At 37.4% G+C, this 23069-nt stretch overlaps 1 protein-coding gene and 1 long non-coding RNA gene across 2 annotated transcripts in view; one reads left to right on the top strand and one right to left on the bottom strand.

Moving 5' to 3' along the window:
- Positions 1-23069, bottom strand: part of ap1m3 (adaptor related protein complex 1 subunit mu 3) — a 33634-nt gene that overhangs the window by 8928 nt on the left and 1637 nt on the right. The window contains exons 2-7 of the mRNA XM_008406191.3: positions 16717-16873; positions 16057-16124; positions 15483-15613; positions 6803-6950; positions 5930-6056; positions 929-1071 (exon numbers count right to left, since the gene is read on the bottom strand). Coding sequence (XP_008404413.1) covers positions 929-1071; positions 5930-6056; positions 6803-6950; positions 15483-15613; positions 16057-16124; positions 16717-16873 — 774 coding nt within the window. The remainder of the gene's footprint in view (positions 1-928; positions 1072-5929; positions 6057-6802; positions 6951-15482; positions 15614-16056; positions 16125-16716; positions 16874-23069) is intronic.
- Positions 4398-5561, top strand: LOC145551402 (uncharacterized). The gene is made up of 2 exons (XR_014087225.1): positions 4398-4888; positions 5401-5561. It is a non-coding gene; the product is annotated as an uncharacterized LOC145551402 (long non-coding RNA).

Raw genomic sequence — 23069 nt, 5'->3', positions numbered from 1 at the left:
CAGAAATGAATGTGAAATCTACTCTACTTTGAGCTTCAGCCTGCAGTTTTTCCCTTTACGTTTTGTTTAAACTATCCTAGTCTAGCATATAATTATAGATGTCATGAAAGCTGATAGTGGTTTTTTCACCTTTTAGCCAAATGTGGTTTTGGAACGTCTCATTGACAGCGTGCTAACATTTGCAGCATCAAAATCTCATATTGTCCTTTGATCTCTCATTATTTCGTCTATGTTTCTGCATCCCTCCAGTCAGACGCCACTCCAAGCTCCTCCACCATTAAACACCAGACACCATTTTTTTATGCGACACCAGTCACATAAAAAGGTTTCATTTGTAACAGTAACTTCTTCACGGTAACTGAATTTTCAAATTTATACAAACAGTTTTAATTAAACACAATTAATTGGATTATTGTGACAATTATAAATCAAAATTATTATGATAAAAAATGTATCATGATAAAATGATGCGACAGTTGGGGTGCTCTCATATTCTAAAAGATTTTCACAAAACCCTGAAAAAACCACTCTCCTTTATTCTTATTTAGGTCATAGCTTTTTGACTTGCCCTTGTAAATTGTGTAAGTTTTAATATGTTGTCTAACATATTGTGCTGAAACATCAGTCACAGAAAAATAACTTATGACTTATAAAAGTAAATCTTAAAAACCAAAACAACGAAAAAAAAACCTGATTAAAAAGTGGATGGAATTTGTACAGTTTCTCTCATTACCATCAGCACAAATGTAAACAGAAGCAGAGGAAGGAAAATATTTTCTGGATAAACAGAAGCGGCTGTGATGCAGGTGTCCGAGGCGCGGTACTGAATGAGGTGAATAATTCATGTGTTCTTGGCTCTGGTAATCTGCAGGTGGTTGTTGGTGCGTGCGCTCTGCTCGAGGATAGATTTGTTTGTGGGTCCGCTCACCGTTGTGTTGAGGCGGTACGACATGAGCTCGCTCTCGCCGTCGGGGGGGATGAAGGAGATGGTCCGGTCGTTCTCGAAGCGCGACAGACGGACGCACTGATGAAACTTCACGTCTTCCAGCTCCACCGTCTTGCTCTTCTCTCCTGCCACAACACACACAAACCGAAAGATTTAACGCAGTCGTTAGGGAGTGAATCAAGGTCAAGGTAATGACCGACCAACCTGCACTCCATCTAACATGCACTGTAAGAATATTATTCTTCCACATCTATGTGACCCCCCCTTTCCTTCCCGACTATACAAATAGTTTGCAGCCCAAAAAATGGAGACATCTTGCCCTTGACACTGAGAAATATAACTACACCCACAAAATGAAATCAATTTCAGCCTCAATTTTTATACTTTAAAGTATCTTCAAGATAAGTTGTCAAGTTTCTGCAGCACCACACTTAGATAAAACCAATGCAAGTGAACTAAAGAGAGTTTCAATTTACTGCTGTATGATCATTAATTACTGCAATTAATCATGTCTTTTGATAGTATTCTACAGCCTACAGCAGGGACAACGTAAACTAAAATATAACACAATTCTAGGTTTTGAAATATGTCTCTGACTCACCCACCTGACTGCTCAGAAAACAAAATAATTCAACAAAAAATCTCCCAATTTCAAAAACATTGTTTAATGTATAAAAAAATAAGAAAATTTTTAATTCAGTAACACAGATCAACAAGTCAATGAGGCATTTGAAATAATAAATGATAAAAAATGTCCTTCTGGCATTTAGCAAATATGAATAATTTTGGTAAATCCAACAAACCTAAAACAAGCAAAGTTCAGAGCGAAAAAGAAAATATGTTTGTTTTATTAGGTGTATGAAAATATCTGTTAAAATGTAAATAACTTTTTCCAAATTCAGATTTTGTATCAGATGTTAGATTGCACTTTATTACAAAACCTCTGCAAATAGAATACCAATCACTTTCAAGGTATTTATACAGAAATCCAGCACATTCCACTTAAAACACCTAACTGAGGATTCCCAACATGATTTCTAGCACCTGTATAAACCCTGTAAATACATTTAAGCAGGAATGGTTGTCTATAGCTGATTAATCATTTGGATTATCTTCCCACATTATTAGTTTAAAAATGTTTAAAACTTTGATGTCATTGAACTAAAAGAAATCCACTAAATATTCTTCCCACAGGCAGTGGAAAAGTGCGAGTCTGTAAAATGTAAAACTCAACCTCTTGAAAGTCTGTATCTGTAGTCTGAAGCAGAAAGCCTAGCGCTCCCATCCACTGTGGTTAATAGAGGCTGCTGAGTTGTGGAAATGACTGTGGGTCTGTGGGCCCTTGGCTAAATCCTCCCATTGAACAGTCAGCCAAAACCTGCCTTACCTGCTCTGAATGCAACCCTGGACCAGCACTTAGGGCTGTCTGAGAGAAAGCGTATGAGCATGTGTGCATATTTTCGTATGCAGCTACCTTCTTCATTGTCCTCTTGAGTCGGCGTACGTGCAAAGGTTTATGCATCGCCTGTCTCAGCAGATGTGAGAAAATTGCCTGTTTCTCTATTGATTTCGGTTTGTGTGGGTGTTTGCACGCTTGTATGTGTGTGACATTCCCTGAAGTCGGGACTGGATGAGGTCAGGGCTAAACTGACTACAGCTCTTTTAGTTAGGAAATGCAGGGAAGCCCTTTGAAAATGCTTCGATTCTTGTTTTTTTTTTTTTTTAAGTAAGCAACACAAACCATAACTTCCATGCATCATCAGCACAAGAGAGAAAGGAAAGGTCATTTGGAATGCTCTTCATTGCTTGTCATTGCTCGTACCTCAGGGGCCAGAAGACAAGATAAATGTGTGTTTTTGTGTCAGCGGGGGATCGGCGAAGCAGTCAAGTCCCTTGTGGTCCACCTTAAGGCCACTCACACCTGTTTCCATGCTCTTAGTGCACAGCAGTAGACAGTTGGAACAGAAGCGGGTTTGCCTTTCACAGGAAACCTGTTTGCATTGACATTTGGTCGAGCTTCCATCCATCTTGCATTTGTCTGAGCTGTGGAAGTGACCGTTTTCACAACAAGAATATGAATTTTCTTCTGCAGGTCTTGTTCTTATTGATTGTGAACAATGTGTTTTCACTTTTCATTTTTAAAATTATTTAAACAAGACATTTTTAAGATGTCATCTAGGCACAGCTTTGAATTCCCCTGTAGCCATCAGTATGTTTTTCATCCACGTTGCAATAATCTTGAGACAGCTCATTGGTTTTGCTATCATGACGTTTCTTGTGAGACACCCTTATAATGAGACACCTTTTTATAGTCAATCAGTTGAGACTGAAGCAGAAGATATTAAGTCGCACTAAGTGGCCAATTTACTTTTTAATGAATTTACTGAAAGATTTTGCAAGCCTTTCTTCATTTGTTCAATATCTTTTCCCCTTTGCCATTCCATTTTATGACAAATAACTTAATTTATGGACATCCAACGTTTGATTTCTTCCCATGTGTGGATTGGATGGTTTGTTACAGACACCTGGTAAGAATTCAATCTCAATTGCACCTTAAGAATTGTATTTGCTTACAAGACTGGGGAATGGTTCAGTACTTCTTCAATATTCTGTATGTCATTTCACTCAAGGAGATTTAATGTAATGGAAGGCCCCTTGATGCAGCTGATACATTCATGTCGTCCTTCTATGTCCGATGTTCTAATATGTTGGTAAAATGACTGAACTACTTGCATATCTGCATTTATAAAACTGCACTAGACCTTCTTCTTTCATATTAAAAATTCAACATCCTCAACAAAGTGTTTGAGCTAACAATGTTCATTAACAAAACATGCTAATCTCAAAAGTAAAAAGTGATTTTGCTATGGTTCTAATGGCCTTTTGATAGTGAATTGACAGGGAAGTGGGTAATGAGAGAAGGGGGAAGACATGCAGCAAAGGGCAAAGGTCGCCAGGCTGGGAATCGAACATGCTACAGTGGCATCGAGGACTAAGGCCTTCATATGTGGGTTGTGCTTAACCCCTGCGGCACACAGCACACCTGTAACTCACTTTTTACCAAGTGAATTTAAGCTACATTTGGAACTCTGTTAATATAGAAAATATCTCATTTTTGACTCATTATGCTGTTTCATAATGAGTCAAAAATTATGAAACAATTTTGCAGGTCTTTGCTGGAAAAATTAATTAAAGAATTAGACTTAATTAATATATGACTTAAACTATGAATGAATTAAAGGATTTCCTTATCCAAGTTCTGTGTTGTAGCATTTCTGGACTTTGGCCAGTAGAGGGCAGCAATAAATGATTTATACACTCACTCCCATGTCTAACGAGTCAGAATGCAAAAAAAGTACAGATAATTTACGGAGAATATTTAGAAATGGCAAATATATATATATATATATATATATATATATATATTTGAAAAACAAAAACACGTCCGAGTGCAAACGATAAGTGAGACTGATGATTCTATTAATATTCATGGAGAGTCTGCATGATATCTCCCAGAGTGTTTGATCATTATTCCTGATCAGCGTTTCTACCGCGATATGTTATTTGCTACATTGCAACACGCAGCGGGAGAGGTGGGTGTTGTGGACTGCAGACTTTCCACAGAGACGTCAGATAGCCACAAACCCTCACCTTTCATCTGCAGGGCTGCCGCCCGAGGTGAGGATTAACTCTGTGGCAAAGAGGCTAGACAGAGATGGAGCCTTCCCTCCTCGGTGAGAAGCAGAAGGGCGTGCTGAAGAAATGTAGGCTACGGAGGGGAGGAAGAGGAGGATGCTCAGGGAATTGGATAGGAAAGATGTAGCTGTGGGAAACAATGAAGGTAGAAATTTCTTGGCAGAGACGAGGGGGGTAGATGGAAAAGAAAAGCAACGCATGGGATTACGACGGAAAAAGGAGGCTGGAAGTGAAGGTGGGTTCAAGGTGAGTGCGAGTTGGTCTCTGTCATTATTAACTTGCATATATTTTGCATTCCAAAGTACACCTACAGAGCAATTATGTAAGCAATTACATATTTTAATTAGCAAATTCCTTCCTGTCACTAACACAACCTGGCAGTGTTTATTCAGAGTGAAACACCTTATGAATTTTTAAATGTCGAAAAGCAAGATTAAAAATTATGTGCAACTTTATACAATTCTTGCTTAGTACTCCATATTAATCTTTCATAACCAAAGTATAAACATTATATGACACCAAATGGGAGATATTTGTTTTAGTAATAGCTGATTTAAAGAAATAAAATACTACATTCTACATACAACATTCAGTCTTAATATTTGCTTAAAGAGAAGAGCTACAGCTGGTCACGTAAATAAAACTCAAAATGCTATGATGATCTAAGAATCAGGTGTGGTTCAAAATGTTAAGCCTAACAGATCAGCTTGTTTCAGTGGTATACAGAAGGTTTTTTTCTTTTTTTGTTTGTTTTACAGGGTTCCAAACTAAAAATGATCTTCTGGGCCAAATTCTGACCGACTCCTGAATGAAGAATGAAAATAGGTTCTTAATGGGATTAGAAACAGAGGAGCTTCCTCACCATTCTGTCAATGTGAAAAAAAAATAAATATAAATAAAGAAAATGTTCATCATCAAAGTGTGAGTGGATCATTTGGGGAAAGTTGCTTTTGAGAAATGTTCTCATCCCATTATTTGCTCACCACTGTTTTCAGTCATTTATTTTTCATGTCTGTTCTAAAAAGTTTTTCTTGGAGACAAATGTCTTCTTTACTACTGTTTGACACCTGGCTAGCCTCCAGAAGTGAAGCTCACTGTACATGAACATTCACACAATCCATCACTACACAACTACTACAAAGCACAAAACTACTTCAACTGTCAAAGCACATGAAGTTCCTCTTTTCATTCTGACTGAATATTAAAACGATGCGCCATTTTGTTTTAGGCCACTACTGTTATAAATGTTTTTAGAGACGCTAAGCGCTTAACCTTAATGGTACTTACTGCCGGTGAGCTCAAACAACACTTTGTCATTGAGTCCCAGTCTGAGTTCAGGCATCCCGGAAAGGACGACTTTTAGCTTGATGCTGCCCACTATTTCGCTGCGCAGGACGCTGCCGTTGGCGCTCACCTATAAACAGCACAAAAAAATCATTTTACATCAATAAATGCTACTTTTATCCCCACAGTACGCATGTTTTATTTATTTATTGAGGACATAACTGGTGTGCAAAATTAAACATGTTGTAGGCAAAAGGTTTAAAAAAGAATCTAGGAGGAAAGACATTAGATGTCAGATCATGATAATGTAGTTCCTGCTCATATAGGAGACAGTATCAAAGATTCTTCCTCATTAGTTTCAACTCAACTAGTACAAAACTGACAGTGTTTCTGCGATACATGAAATACGGCATAGTTGAGTTTATCCAAGTTTTTAAAACTATGACTACTGTCTATTACAAAAGGCTTGTAATTTTAAAACATTCTTCTGAAGTTAAACAAAAAAAAAGATTAAAAAATTCAACTTGTTTTCTTTTTCAAAGGTCCTTTTAATCCTGGAAATACAGTTAGAACAACAACAAAGACAACATTGCAATCAAACATGGTGAATAAATGGGTGACTATTTGAAAGACAGAATAACTAACAAGCCAGAGTTTTGACAGATTTCAACTCTAATGCGCTCTTATCCGTACAATAACACCCTTTTTTTATTTTAATAAAAGCATTCAGGAAATGAGTGGAAAAAAACATAAAAATCAAACCAATAGCTTCTTTTTACACCGTTTGAAAGCATAAAATACGTAATTAAATACTTATGTTAAAAGCAGGGACTTTTTCACATTGAGGATTTTTATCAAAGTAAGAAATGGTCTCACCAGAAGATTCACAGACTCTATAACATCCATGAAGACTTCATTCTTCCTGTACTTGATGCCCTCTGACCGCCATGACACAGCATTGGTGACAGTGGCAGGTGGTCGAGGTGCCCCAACCTCCAGCTTATGCCCCTGCTGGGTGATGTACCTGACAGAGACAAAAAACAGAGAAAAGATATTAAAAGAGCTCCTGCTGTGACCAATGTCACTCAGTAATCCTGCAGAGCCTGACACCTGAAAAGCTGTGAAAGAAAATGTATCGCAGCAAAAAGTAATGCTAAAAGTCCTCATTAAGGGAGTTTAGGCAGAATAAGATATTCTATCTTTTGAGAACAAAGACAAATGCCAGTAATTCAGTCATGAATTATAATTTACTAAAGACTTCAATCTGCAGGGGGAAAAAAATAACAAAATGGTGAGCTTAAATGGTCGGGACTCTGTCTCGTAAGGAATGTTTTTCTAGGTGATAATAAATGAGCTACTGTGGAGCAAACAAATTAAAGGAGTATTTGTATTTATTTAGTAGGAACTCTATTCATGCTCGTAATTGGAAAAGAGAGATTTACATAAATCCATTTTAATGGTACTCATGTGTTTGTTTGACTATAAAATATTGCCAAAGTAAACGAGCTGAACTAAAGATGTGTCAGTAGTACTAAGGCACAAAGACAGGCTTGAACTCCTTGTGTATGAAGAAATGTACAGATTAAATCCTCACATATAATAAACAAAAAGAAAACCTCATTTGGCACATTTTTAGAGGTAAGTCAATTAGCTGCAACTCAACGGACTGGTGTCAAATGATCAGGGGATTGATACAACTCGATCTGGTACCGACTGATTCTTCTTGCGTCACCAGAAGGTATTTTTAAAATTTTCACCCACGTTAACCGTCAGTTTTATTAGCATATATTGCCAACAGGGGTTTGCTTGTTGCCAAGCACAACAGTCAGCATATGTGGGTTTCTGACGTGAAACTAGAAACTCGGTTAAGCTGGGTTTCATGTTATTACCAGATCCACATTGCAGCTTCAGAGGTAAATGTTCAGCCACCAGCGCTGGCCTTTAGTTCCCCGTTTTGTTTTGCTTCTCACTCAGTTCCTGAAATATTCTCCAGTTCTGCAGTTTTCTTCTAAGTAGTTTTAATTTTTGTATCGTATTTTACTTTACTCCTATTTCAGTTTCAAAAGCACAGACAGGGAAGTCCCTCAAAACCCCAGTTGTCTCTGTACTACATCCACCATGAACAGACACCATCATATGGGCGAAGTTCACCAGGTAAAATGTCAAGTTTAATCAGAAAGAAGTCACAGAATATCTCTCAGTTTTAACTCTGGGACAAAAAAACTTCTTTATTGCGTACCATCAACAGATCTTTCACAAAGTTTTTAATTCTTAAGTACTCTCAATAATGATTTAGAATTTTTAAAGTCGTCATAAAGTTCAGTATCAAGTGGGATGTGCAGAATGTTCTGTTCAAATTCTTTATTGACTGCAACAAAAGGTAAATACATTAATTAGAAATAATTCTTCTTTAAGAAGGATCCAGTAATATGCAAAACAACTGCACAAGGGATTACGTCATCCCTAAGTGAGCTAATTCGTTTTAGAGGTCCTCTGTTACTCCAGAGACAAATAATGACATGTCATGAGAATAAAAAAGCAGCTGCAGTTAGATAAACAACATGTGACCAGACCTGTTATAACAGTAACACCTGCACACCACTGTGTGCTTCTTACTGGCCTTATTTCCTCTGCAGGGCAGTTTGTCATTTTCTATTTCTGGAATATGATGTACTGCTAGGTGAGGGTCAAACACATTAAAATGTTAGTTTTAAACTGTCAAATATATTTATAAGCCTGTGAAACTTCTGATTATCCCACAGAGTGCAGTAAGAAATGTCTTCAAGTTTTCCACACAAAATGCTTCACATAAAAATATCAGACAAAGATAAATTGTGTAAATGCAGATCAAGCAGGCGTGGGGTGAGAGGGGGGAGACCAAAACAAACAAATGTGAAAAAGACAGTTACCTGGTCAACTTCATAACTGTTTGTTGCATCTATGTCCAGACTTTGATTAGACCATTCAAAACCCCCTTTTTGCTTTTTTGCGTAATTCAGAAGTGGACTTGCAGTTGTGCTTCACCAAGTCTGCAGCTTATGCACAACCATTTCCTTTCTGCATTTTCTGGTTTGAGAGCAAAGTTAATTGCTCCATTAATTACAACAAGTTGCCAAGGTCTAAAAGCAGTAAAGACGCCCCAGACCATCATACAATCACCATTATGGCTGTGGGTATAATGTTCTTTTTCTGAACGGTTTGTTTTATGGCAGGTGCCATGGGATGCCAAACTTCCAAAAAACTGTGACCCTCTCATCGGTCAACAGAATGTTTTCCAAAGTTTTGACAATCAAAAGGTTTTTTGTCTATTATCCGACAGGCCTTTATGATTAGCAGTGGTTGGATTACAAGTCTCTCCCATAGAGGCTATTGTTGCCCAGTCTCTTTCTTCACTGGCATGCAATGCTTCAGATGTTCTGGCTTCTTTTGACCTCAAAAAATTAGTCATAAATTAAAATGTTCAGTAATTTTTCTCGGCAGGCAGCTCCTGGGGAGGCACGCCACTGCTGCATGTTTTCTCCACTTGTGGATCATGGCTGAAGTCCCAAAGCAATAGTACCAGAACATTAAGGACTCAATTTGACTCCTGATGCAATTTTAATTCTCTAACGGTGTCAAATTAAACACACCGTGGCAGCATGAAACTCAAAAAGAAATGAGCAATAAAGAGTAAACAATGGAAGAAAACAAGCCATAAATGCACCACATGGGCATCTGTGCAATAATTGACGTGAACATTGTTTTAAAATCCAACACTATTGGATTTAGGAGAAGTGCCCATTTTTTATTTATTTATATAAATGTTGTGTCTGTAAAATAACTAGTCCCATAAGAAACACCTGTTTAGTTTTATCTGCTGTTACTGGTGTTTTCTGGTCTCAGATAAATCAGTCAAAATGTGACACAAAGGCTTCACAAATGAAAGTATCACCTGTTTGCATCTCTGCAGACCCCACACATCCTGGTCACAAACTGTTTAAGCTGTTACTTTCTGGTCAGGGCTACAGAATGCCATTTTCAACGCCCAGCCGTCACAGAGACAGTTTCTTTTCCAGGCATTTTCTTTGATGAATAGTTTGACCAGAATAATCAGCTACTTAACTGTGAAACAACAACAAAAAAAAACACATTTGCACAATGTTACACCAATCATTGTCTTTTCTTCTTAATAAAGAAATGACTGCAAAGACATCTGCATATTGTTCCTTTATCCTCATTCGTTAGAGTGTAAGTAGGCGCTAGGAAACCGAAGTTACTTTCTTTGTTTGTGCACAATCTTGGCCAATAAAGCTGATGCTTTTTCCACTGCTGTACTTTAATTTAAATGCTCTGCTAAAATACATTAATAATAATATTTAAGTGTAACAAAAACAAAATGTAGAAGAAATGAAATACCCAAAAGAAGGGACTGAGTAATAAATCGTTGTATTGACATTTAATGGCACTTTATACAAACGGCATGTCTTTACTGAAGCGTGACAGACCGTTCTATAAAACAAACTGTACTTCAGTTGCTCATTAGAACCAATCTGAACTGGTGCTGCTGACCTGCACTTGAACTTACATAGAGTACTTGGCTAATATTCACAAAAGGATTTGATTCAGATGTTGTGCAGCCTCACGCTTTGATCTCCTTTAAATAAACTCCATTAATTTCAAACACCAAGTCAGAAAGTGATCCAAAATGGCAGCTGCTGCAGCCGTCTTCTATCCTCTCCTCCCTCTGTGATCAGCCATAAGGCGCGCACTACAAAGCAAGATTAGTAGCTTAGAGAAGTATCTCCGAGTTCAACTCTGGGTTTTTAGTGTCACAAAACTCTGACTGGTTCACTTATTTCTGAGATGAATCACCATGGTAACTTTTGCTGGATACTGAATCTGCTTCAGGAGCACATCAGGTTAAAAAAAAAGGAAAGAAAAGAAAAAAATCCCTGTAAGATCAGGTCTTCCTGAGCTGAGCAACATTTGTATGTGTTACCTAAACATGCAAAGTGATCAGTTTGAGATCCCATATTAAGAAACAATTACATTTGGGCACTGCAGATGTAATTTCCAAAGTTTTATTTTTCAATGTCACCTTTCCTTTGTTGACTGAAATGTTTTTTCTTGCGACTTCTCTTGAGAATCAGATTATAACTTTTTTTTTCATATTTACCAGTTAACATCTAGTTAAGATGTTAAAGCAAGTTAAATAGGGAGCAAGCTTATTAACTTGTAAAGGTTTTAATTCAGTAGAGCTTTATTGGTGTTTTACATATTCAGCAGATAAAAAGCCACGTGAATTTTAATGCATAAATCCTCTCTTTGCCTTTATCCCTTTAGATGATTTTAAGTCTAAAAGGAAGCACTCATCTACTTTTATTATGAATTGATCAACTTAAGATTTTTTTTTATTATTATTATTTGAATATACTTGGAGTAAGTGCAGGTACAGCGTTGAAGAAAAGCTCTATGAGTTTGATTTATGTAGTTTCAGGACTGTGTTCATTTATAGCTCTGTTTTTGATTTCCACTAAGGTCTGAAGGAAACATCTGTTTGGCTGTGCCTCTCGTCTACACAATGCTGCTCAGAACAGTGAGAGAATAACAAAACAATAAAGCTGCAGCCGGACAGGCCGAACAATGAGCAGCAACCAGTTGAAGAGGCATGTGGAACCAAATTCAAAAGCTAATTTTCATGATTGTTCTTTGCTGTCTTTTAAACTACAGATATCATAAAATCATCAACTGCAGCTGCTCTAAATCGACAAACCGTTTTAGCATGCTACCAGTGTCATGAACTATGAAGACAAATTCTGCTGATTAAGGAGGAAATACAAATGGTAAGTGAAAGGCCTTGTTTTCACTTCAAAAACGTCCAGTTCTGTTTAAATGTCAACAGCAAAAGTGACAAAAAACAAACAAGTTTAGGACTGATTGACAGATTAAGGCAGGAGATTTTCCCTTGTTTTCTGTCCCAATTACTAACACTTCAGGGTCTTGAAATGCCTGCTCATATGCAAGAAAGTCTGATAGAGATGAAAGATTTTCACATATGAGGGTTTGAGTCGATGTTGAATTGTTTTGATGTTTTTCTATTTTGCCCTGATTCTCCTCAGAAATGCTAATGAAGGGATCTGGAAGAGCGTCTGGCACTAAGCTGACAGATTAGCATAACAATAGCAGAAACACACAAACAATGCCAAGGTTTTACTATATTAATGCAGATATTTGACCTTTCAAGGTAAAATAGGCATAAAATACAGAAATGAAACTAAATTTCTTACAAGCAGTGTCTCATGAAAGCATCAATACCCCTTGACTTGGAGAACAAACAGTATCATTAAGACCAACAAGCAAAGCAGACAGTTTAGGTTCCTCTGTGTTCTGCTTTATGGAGAAGCTTAAAGCAGATGTTTTGAAATAAAACAAGTTTTGCTGAAAATAAAAACAATTCGGCACAAATGCACACCTTCCACTGATTGGCCAGCAAGTTCACTAACAAGAGAAGATCATCTGTCAAGTCTGTTGCATTTGCAGGTATAATTTTTGCAAATATAAGTTTCAGAATCTTTTGATCTGTTCTTTATGCAAGAATCACAATAACATTTCTTTAAATAAAGCTTTAAGAGGTTCTGTTTCTAGTTTGTCACAAACCATGCAGGAGACACAGAAAGCGTGAAGGAAGATGATGACGAAACTAAAACTGAACTTTTTGGCCTACATGAAGGCTACAGTGTGAGGTAGGAAACTAATGCTGCACATCAACCTGAGCATTACAGCTCCACTGTGAAACATCATGATGGCAGCAGAAAGCTGATCAGAGTTGAAGGGATAATGGACTGAAATAAATACAAGCCAGTCTAAAAAAAAAAAACATCTTAAAGGATGCAAAAAAAACCAAAAAAGAAGTGGTGCAAAGGTTCACCTTCCAGTAGTAAAGTGGGATATGTGGCAAGACTTGGGGAAATGGGGTGTTAAAATGCCATTTCTCCAATCTGACTGAGCTTAAGCTATTTTGGAAAGACGAATGGACAAAGTTAAGACATTTCTCTTAAAACTCACTGCAGAACTAATTCCAGAAAAAGATGTCCTCCAAGTATGGCATTTGTGAGGTAGCAGTTAAACGTATGCTAGATTGGTTAGATTGTATTTGTAAAAATATGAAATCCATTTATCAATTTCATTCTGTTTCTGGTGTTGTTGTCCATCACATCACCTCAGTGAAATAAACTGAATCTTATGACTAACAAAAAATAAAAAGTGAAAATAATTTTAGTATGACTACTTTGCAAGCCACTTTAGATTCATGGGTATATTTTTTATGCATGAGCAACTTATTATTTCCTTCCCCACCCACACAGTAAGTCTTGCCAGGTATGCAGTGTAATATTGTAAGCGTTCTTATTGCTGCTGGGTCATAAAAAGGTTAAAGAACTGAAGTAACTCCCAGAGACAGACACAATCAGAGTGTGTGTGTGTCCGTGTGTGTCTACTGTCTGCAGGGATGAGAGAGTGTTTGTCTCCATGGAGGGTAGGGGAGCTCAGCTTTTCTGTCTGAGAGTCTTAAGTGTGTTCAGCTGACGGTGCCATTGTGTGTAAGTGCCAATCGGAGACGGGCGATTATCAGCATCATTCAGTCAACACACACACAGTACACATATTCAAGAGACTGAACATCAAGCTACATGCAAAACTAGTTACACATAAGCAGCTAAGTTACACAATCGTACTCTTTAATGAAAATCAGTGAGGATAATGTGCAAACTGAGGCAATGTCAGAGAGTTGCTGCATGTTACAGAACATAAGTTGGGTCTTTTCCTGGAGACAAATGCCTTTCTGAGAAGGAAGAAGAAGACAAAGCAACTCTGTCTAAAAGCTAAAGCGCAGGAACAAAGCGTAAGCGCTTTTCACCTTCCTCACTGGTTAAGTTCTGCGTTTTATTATGACTACAGTTTATCCTACTCATTAGGTACACTAATTCCCTCTCTGCTGCTTCCTGGCATCATACCACAAAGTAGTTATCTCAAAGTATCTTTATCCCTGATGGAAAATACTAGTGTCATTTGAACATGTGTAATTAGATCGGAAATTAGAACAAAGTGTTGCAGTTACTGCTTTTAGAGGCTTAAAAAAATATAACCTTATTCACTTATCAGCCTCATGTTATAATTTCTGTGGAAACATTTGTTAGATATAATGGCCAAATCCTTGTTATAAAGTCTGGTAATTATGTTACCCTTCCCTTTTGTTTCCTGCTGTGAATTGCTGTTGGGATAGTCTGAAAATGTGGTTCCAGAAAGCATTTGTGCGTTATCTTATGCAAAAACTGAAACACCACAATAATTTCAACACAAAATGATTTCGACACCAAACCAGAAAACAACTCCAATTTCCACAAAAACCATATTGGTTAAGAAAACTTTAATCACCAAACCACTTTGAATGCCAACTTAAACTGGGAGAAAGAAGAGCCAATTAATTTTGAAAAATGTTCAAAGCGGTAATACAGGCGTTGGAGGTTCAACCCCACCAGAACCCACATGGGGCACAGTAAATATAGCAAAGTGCAAGGCAAAAAAGGTGATCACAATTCATATGCCAATTACTGATCAGAGTTTAAAAAGGGAAACTTGTGATCACTGTCCAGTTAAACTGTGAATCTCTAGAAGCTACATGTTTCTCAAAAGTGTACATACGCCACTGTGACTGTGTGAAAATGTGATCAAGATACATCATTTCACTTTACATGGCACATACAATTTATGTATCAAGAAAAAGCTAAAAAAAAAAAAAAAGATTAAAAAAATAACAATGATCCAGGTCTGGAGGCTAATATGTCATAAAAAAGTGCACTGATCTGGTCGATAAGTGTTCACTCTTTTTCTCCACAGACTTGGATAAATCTCTAAGGTTGTTTTAACAAACTTTAGGTGAAGTCACTGATTTTATTTTTGTCAAATATAGTTCTGGACACTGCTTGGCATTTTCTAAACTTTTTTCTGGTGAGATCATTTTTGCTGACTTAGAAGCCAAGAAATCTATATCCCTCTTTATCTGTCGTTTTCTACCATCTGGGTTTGGGTAAAAAATAAATAAATAAATAAATAAATAAATAAATAAATGAATAAATAAATAAATAAATAAAATCACCCTTTGTTCCCTGCAATTTTGGCTTCTGCTAAAGGATAAGCAACTGCTAGGAAAGTCCTACAGCTAAATTGTATAACAGTCGGCACGTCTAAAAATAACATCTGTTTTCAGTTGAATTGCAGAGAGGATCTGTCATATTAAAGGTGAAAATAATTAATCATGGAGGCTTTTTGACGTCTGCTTTATGCTCAGTAAATATAATGCCAAGTTAGTGATCTCAAAGGTTGATTACTGAAGGAGTCAGCGGAAGCCCAGTGGACTGATTTTGGGCAGAAGCCCACTGGTGAAAGGCTTAGAATCGCTCCAAACACAATCCGAAGCGGCTTCGGCCTGTCGTTATATTTAAAATGTCGCCTCAGTTAAAAGGAACAGGTTAATCCGAGGACTTTAGTGGAGTCACAGATTGTGCATCACTTTTCTTACTCTTGTAGGATCTTGCTCTCAGTTGTCTGGGGGAACCCAAAGTCCATCACTTCATCCATCAGTTCGTACACCGTCACAAAGTTGTCACGGATACTTTCCTCCTCCAGCTCCTTAAAATACTCCTTAAAAACCTGCAAAAAAGAAAAATGAGTTGGAGTTCTTTACATCAGCTCAAAGAACAGGGTGTGCCAGGTTGTCATGCTGTGTGGGAGCAGATTTTCCCTACAACAGGGTAGCAAACTACCCCTGTTGCATAATTGAATTTACAAGAACAAGCTGTAACAATTATAAAAAGATGCAGATAATGAGGGAGAGTAATAATAGGGAGAACCTTTGGGCAAGGAAATGGAGATAACAAATGTAAAGACAAAGATGACACACTTAAAACAAAACATACATCCACAATGAACTGTGGGATGTATGCACAGATATGGAGGCAGAATATGGAGTTGGCTGGCAAAGGGGGAGGAGCTTCCAAGTCCTGAACCCCCCCCCCCCAATCCGGCAGATGACAGCACTAAAAGAACTTCACTGGTATTAAAGTAAAAGTTAAAGAGCTTCAGGTATGACTCACCTGAACTATTCTATAGAGAAAGGAGTACACCAGAGCAGCGTTGGCATTCTTCTTTGTCATTGCTACCACTTATGAAGAAACTGTTAAGAAAAAACACCTTTCATCCAAAAGTTGCACCCAAAATAATTATTTCCACTTTTCCTTTGCAAAAGAACAGAAGTTAAAAATTCAACATTATATAAAGTTACCAAAATGCATCTGATTCAAAAGCAATTAAGAACATAACCCAGGGTTGAAGAACAGCTAGGATGTATTTCAATGCACTGGGAATAGCAGTTACTCCCAACTGCAATATGATGCTGAATTAATAATGTTCTAGGAAGACTGACTGTATAATCTCAGAGTAGAAAAGGGGAGGAGATATTCTGCACAGTGAATCACACTTTGCTCAATCTGATTCATGATATGCAAAGACAGACAGTGAGAAGCTCAGGAGCTGCTGGCTGCACAAACCTGGAGCACAGGGCCTCCTGTGGTTCTGTTCTGGGAAGATAAAATTTACCCGCATCATAAATAGAAATGACTGACAGGGAGGGGCTGACACTTTGAGGCGGGATTGTCAGTCTTCATGAGAAACTACACCCATTGGTGAATTGAGACATCCACAGTGAAGACGCCTTTACACAAAACATCACACAGAAATAAACTCGCGTTGGATACAGTAAAGGTTGCTGTGTTTGATCCAGAGGAAGTGTGAGGAGCCATGGCTGACCAGCGGTGTCATCTCAGCGTCTTCCTCCCTCTTCATCAATATGGGCATGAAGTGGTCAATTTCATTCATGTCCATGTTTCCCATGTAGTTACGGCAAATCAAAACCTGGACGGATAACAGAAGAGCAGAGAGGGAGAGGAAATATTATGCAGCAACCATTCAGTCATTAAAGATTCATAGCTTTGGCTGAGATACCAAACCTGCACTCTAGTCTGAAGATGATTCAGGAACCTTTGGCTGACAGTTGAAAGAAAAGACAAAAAAGGAAAAAAAAAACTCATCCTCTCTCAGTTTCTCTCGCAACAAAATGTGCAAACAGTGTTTCCTGAATGCCTGAACGTTTTCCTTGAAGCTTTAATGGACTGATGGATATCTCAGCATGAATGATGAATGGCTTCCTTAAAAGAAGAATCAGAGCAGATCCCAGGAAAGTTCACAAGATGATTGGGGTCAAAATTCAAAGAAACCACGCTGCGGAACTTTCTGGGGGAAAATACAGGGTAAAAGTTCAGCCATGCAACATCTCGGTATACTGAAGGTGTGTGGATGTTGGATCTTTTCCCTCAAGATCAACAATTAAAAAAAGGAAAAACCCCAACAATGTCCACATGCCTTCAAGTTATTTACTTAACAAAAATCAAAGCAAAGGCTGTTGGATCCTTTTCCATGCCTGAGCTCCAACAGACAATTAAAACAAAAATCTTGACATGAAAATAATACAGAATCTTGGCATGTGCAGCATGCATCAAACGTTTAAATGAAAAAGTATATTTACAAAAGAAATTACATCTCAATGACTAAATTTAAGCACAGCTGGATTTTCAGCAGCTCCACAAGTAGTCTTCTGGTTTAAACAAATTAGGTTTGAGATTAAGATTGATTTGTCACACTGCAGTATGAGTACAAAAACAACCACCCATTATTCTCATTAGGAAAACATGTTTTTTTTTTTTTGCCCATGCTACATTGTTTTAAAACCACAGTTGACTAGCTCAAGGTAGCAGACAGCATGCTGGCTAAAAGGTCAGAAATCACGACTAATTGGATAATATCAGCTTTTTAAGTGTTATGGTACTTTAAGAGCAAAATGGTACAATAACTTGAGGAATAAGCACTTAAAAACAGCTACTTAGTTTAGCAGGCGCTTCCCCCTGTTGTCACAGTATATGTATCAAATAAAATGACCAATAAATTGTTATTATGTTTAACCAGTTATGCTGTGAAAATCTCATACAGGTCCATGTTTAAAGAGGATAAGCCAGGTCAGTTTAAAAATATATATATAGCAAAACCAAAATAATAACAAGAATGCAAATTCATAGTACTTTGATGGAACAATATAATTATCAGTGGTACATAATCAGTAACAAATGAACTGAATTATTTACACAGATGTCTGATTGAGGTCATATTTAATTAGTAGTATGAACAACTATGCAAAACAGTATAAACAACGAAATATGAGAATCAAAAATTGGAACTGAGTATGAAGACCTGTTGTGTGGACATAGACTGAGAAAATAACTTTGCAGATTAGTGTTTCCTAACCTCGGTCCTCAGGGATGTTTTAGCCCTGGATGTTTTGTGTGTTTCCCTGCATCAACACACCTTTTGGCTTTTCCTGAGCTGCAATCCTTAGAATCAGGTGTGTTAAAGCAGGGAAGCATCTAAAACATGCAGGGCAGTGTGCCTGCAGGACCAGAGTTGGGAAACACTGTGATGGACCATGGAAAGAGATTAAGAAATAAAAATTCCTCTGCTTTGGGGGTCTGTATCTGTCTCTCACACACATGCGCACGCAGACACGCACACACGCTGACAGACACACAACTCTCCTCTGTCTTTAATAGAGACTTTGTTGTGGAGAGGTCACACACGGCCAGGTACAAAGGGAGAAGGAAATAAGATAGAAAAAAGAAATTCCAGCCAAGTAATCCGAGGATGCGGACAGGCCGATGCTCAGGTACTGTGAAGAAAGATGGGAACCGCAGAGTGAGCAGTTCAAAGGTCAGTGGAGAAAAAGAATGGCATGTGGACAGGTTGTTGCATCAAAAAACTGCAATACTGAATACTGCCAGTGTGTAGAGATTCACTTTGAAGTTCTGAAACCAAACTAATGAAAAACAACAAGACATTCTTTGTCTAGATATTCAGCTTCAGTCGTTCTGGAGTCACTGCTATCACAGATCATCCTACTACAAAAGTTACTATTTTAATGCAGTTGATATGCATAGCAATGGGATAAAAAAAATACTGGAACACTACATAATGGAAATATTGGCTCCATGCTATATTGTCAAGTTAATCTGTGTTTTAAAAACTGGGAGATTGATTAATAATGTATATAAAACTCTCAGGGCTCATTATGAGCTTTGACAAGTTTCCCTGCTGTACATTGAAAAGTACACAACAGTCATTTACCAACCAGCTGCACACTCTGGAGAGGTATTAGTCATCTGATTCTACAGTGACTGAAAATGAAAGTGTCAAGCTTCTTTCTTGTTAGCGGTGCAGAGAAGAATGTAACCTGCTGCAAAACATCCTAAATGTGACTTTAAGATGAGGAAGACTTCACCGCCGTGTGATAGTTTGTATGAGTGTCACATTAAAAAGGAAAATATTATGCAGTTTTGAGCATTCAGCAAAGGGAGAGTACATCAAACAGAACACTTTCCACAAACAGTGAACATAATACATGCCCCAAAGTCTAACTACTTAATAATCAGGGTTCATTAAAATCTAGAGTGGAATTTTCCCCCCCCAATTTGAGCCACTACACTACCTGTTAAAAAACATAATGATGAAAATTTCACAAACGAAATATGAAATCCCATTATTAGAGACCATGCCGATATTTGGAGATTAATAATGTTACATATAATACTTTTTTTTTAATTTAGGAATTATTTAAAGATTTGACACAACATGCTTAGTGTGTTAAACCTGCCATACTTTTATATTAAATCCTATTCAGAGACAAAAACTAAAAAGGCAAGCAAACAAATATAAAGTTATTTTCATATAGTGCAGTTTACATTCCTCAAATGAAAAAAAATAAGTCCTAAATTAAAAAATCTAGGGTGTATTCAAAACTGCCTGTTGTATATTATGTGTATCTAAAATTGTAGATAACCTAAAAGAGAGGAAAGAGAGGGAAAAACAGCATTTAGAGGGAATTTGGGGCAGGGACACACAACAATGGGTGGCTGTGTCCAGAATGTGAAATCAATACAATCCACTCACTACTGACCTCAAAGACAAATAGGGACCAGAAAACCCTCACCGGAGTGTTTGACCCAAAGGCAAACTAGACAAAAAAAAATTATCAGCAAAGCTAGTGTCAGTTTGGATCACCCATCAACACTTTGCAACATAAATCATAGAATAAATCTCACTGAATCACTCCAATACCAGGCTGATTATGAGATGAGCAAAAGAGCTGTTGGCAGAAAATGTAGTTTGTTTATGAATGGGATACTGTAACCCTAAGAAATTTAGATAGAATACCACACAGTTCCTTGGTCAATAGAAACTATTTAACATCAGGAGTGGTCACAATGCCTCTTTTTGATCTCAATCTGAGATTCCAGCTCAAAGTGACACCGACATCTCCATTGTTTAGTAACAGGGAGTATGTTAACATGCAAACTACTATCATTGTTGTCTGGAAAAAAAATGTAGCCTACTACCTTTTGTCCTACTTTAAGTATTCTGACCAAAACTGCTTCTTTGTGGTTTTACCAAACCGATATTTGGAAATAATTACGTTAAAGTGATTTTGTACACCACCATTTTTAGAAAAAGGAAACATTAAGTTTTCCAGAGGAATTACAGTGGGGCACCTAATCATGATTTGCAGATTTTTTTGTGGCTCGTAGCTCCAATTTATTAGCAGAAAATTCACCCACTATTGCAGGTTTTTTAAAAAAATATTCAATCAAATGCTGCTTTGGAAGCTGAAATATAAAAAAGCAATAATACTTGAATATTGGCTGGCATTTGCAAAGCAGCCAATCCAGAAACCCCATTCATTTTCCTTGGTGCTAATTGGCTGTACCTTAAGAGCAGAAATAATTAAATCTGTAGATGATATCTTCTGTAGTACTGCTAAAACAGTTTCCACTGTGCCCATTAAGGTATCTTTGGTGTTTGAACTGATAAAATAGACACTTTTAAGCGTGTTTATAGAAGAGGTCTAAAGTATTTGTGAATTTTATCTGTCCGTTGATGGCTGTAGTTCCTAACCCCTGTGAATTTAATATGTTATAACCTTTGAATCTGACCAGATGAATCAGGTTACACAAAATGTGGGATGTCTGAAGGACTGAGTCTGGGTTTAATTTGACAGAAAAAAATGAAAGGATGGAAAAATGTCAAACATCTCTATAGTAATGAAGGCCTATTCTCTGAGCCCTATGGCAGTAAATAATTTTGAAATCACCCAGAATCCATTTGAGATTTTTAGTCTGGAATCGACCATAGCTTGCCATTTCCATCCCCAAAAAAGAAGAAAAAATAAACAAGTATTGTGACTAAAAATGAAAGCATCACAAATTTAAAACATCATACATTGAGGAACTAATAAACTTAAACTTCTCAGCTTACATTTTTTGAATCCAAGTCTTTAATGACTCCTTTAGTTATTGTACACTTACAATATGACCACGTCCATCTGCTGGAGACATCTAAATGCTCATAATAACCCTAAACTTGAGCTCAAGTAAATTACTATATAGAAAAATTCTATTGTGAAGCTCTAGGAACAATTGATGCCGTGATGATTTTAATAGCTTGACATTTTGGTACATCAGTGGTTCCCAGAAGCTGTCCGTGTTCAGACTGGTGCCCAGGAGGTGTGGTGGAAAGGGGACGGCTTTACGGTGGAGGGATGTGGAGATTGGCTTCCGCCTTCTTGTGCATTTTAAGCTGAAACGGGCAGGTTGTGCTCGACTGATATTTTGTAATGTGTTCAAAACTATGTAAATACTCATTTAGAATTCAACCTTTTACTCCAGTTAATTACACTTTTAATTACAACTCCAATGCATATTTGCTCTACGAGCACTAAAATTTAGAAACTTGTCTGATCAGGACATTGCCAGAGGCACAGTGCGGATGGAAGGTGAAGCACTGCTAAGTAGCCTGAGGGCAGAGATAAGTAGATTGAAAGAGGGGAAAAAGAGAAACCTTTAATCTGTACAATCAGGCAACCAGGCTATGAAGGATGGATCTTTCTCCCTGATGGGCATCGTTGTCGAGCAGAAAAGGCTATTCAGCGATTCCTTTTGTTGCCCGTGTAGTGACTCCAGGGCTGTTTAATCATCAATCAAATTGACACACAGATTTTGGATCAATCATGAGGTCTGTAAATGTCAGATATGTCAGGATCCCACAGGTTATTTTGTATTATTTGTATTTGCTTATTTGTAAATCTCCTGTAAATGAGATTTAAAATCTCATTTACAGGAATGTCATGGACAAAACCAACACTAATATACTCTGATGTTTTGGTCCAGTCAAAACCTGAAAATATATACACCCCAGACAGTTTTTTTTTTCCCCATTTTCATTCACAGACCAAAAGAATTTCTGGGATACTGGTAAAACAAAAAATCTCAAGAAAAACAGTGAGTTTCTAGTCTATCAACATCTGACTTTGATTGCACAGTTCACCTATCAAAGTCTGATGCTGCAGTGCAGAGGTGTCCAAAGTCAGTCCTCAAAGTCTGGTATCCTGCATGTTTCACTTTTCTCTCGTTGTTACTACCTCCTCGGCATATGAAGGGCAGACAATAAAGAAATGAATCCACATAAAATTAAGGAAAAAAAGCCACAAATATAAACATTATTGCTCTCAAAGTTAAGGTTTTCTTTGGGCAGCGTGACTTTAAGACAAACAGTGCTGGGTTTGCAGAGCTGGTCAAACAATCCCAGCAGGCTGCAGACATTTTTGTTCCTATTCTAAACAAATACATAGCTTAGACTAAATATTATGTAGATTACACTAGAAGTAAGTAAGAGGTTTCAGAGCATTAAAATTAACAAAACATTTTAATTGAAACTGAAAAAAATATGAGCTGACAAAAAAAAATCCAAAACACATTTAATATGAAAAAATATATTCTAACAAAATAAACAGCAACAGACAAAAATCAATATAACTTTAGGGTTTGACACACCTCTTCGTATCCATGTGGACCTCGGCCAATGACGCGCTCCTATTCCTCCTGTTTTTACCACAGCTTCAACAACCATCCTACACTCAGAGATTTACGGTACGAGGCCGTTTATAAGTTTTATA

Source organism: Poecilia reticulata, chromosome 4 (assembly GCF_904066995.2).
Source record: "Poecilia reticulata chromosome 4, P_reticulata-male-v2, whole genome shotgun sequence".
In the NCBI taxonomy this organism is placed as follows: domain Eukaryota; kingdom Metazoa; phylum Chordata; class Actinopteri; order Cyprinodontiformes; family Poeciliidae; genus Poecilia; species Poecilia reticulata.
Note: the sequence above shows the minus strand (reverse complement) of the source record. Positions and strands in the feature narration are given on the sequence as shown.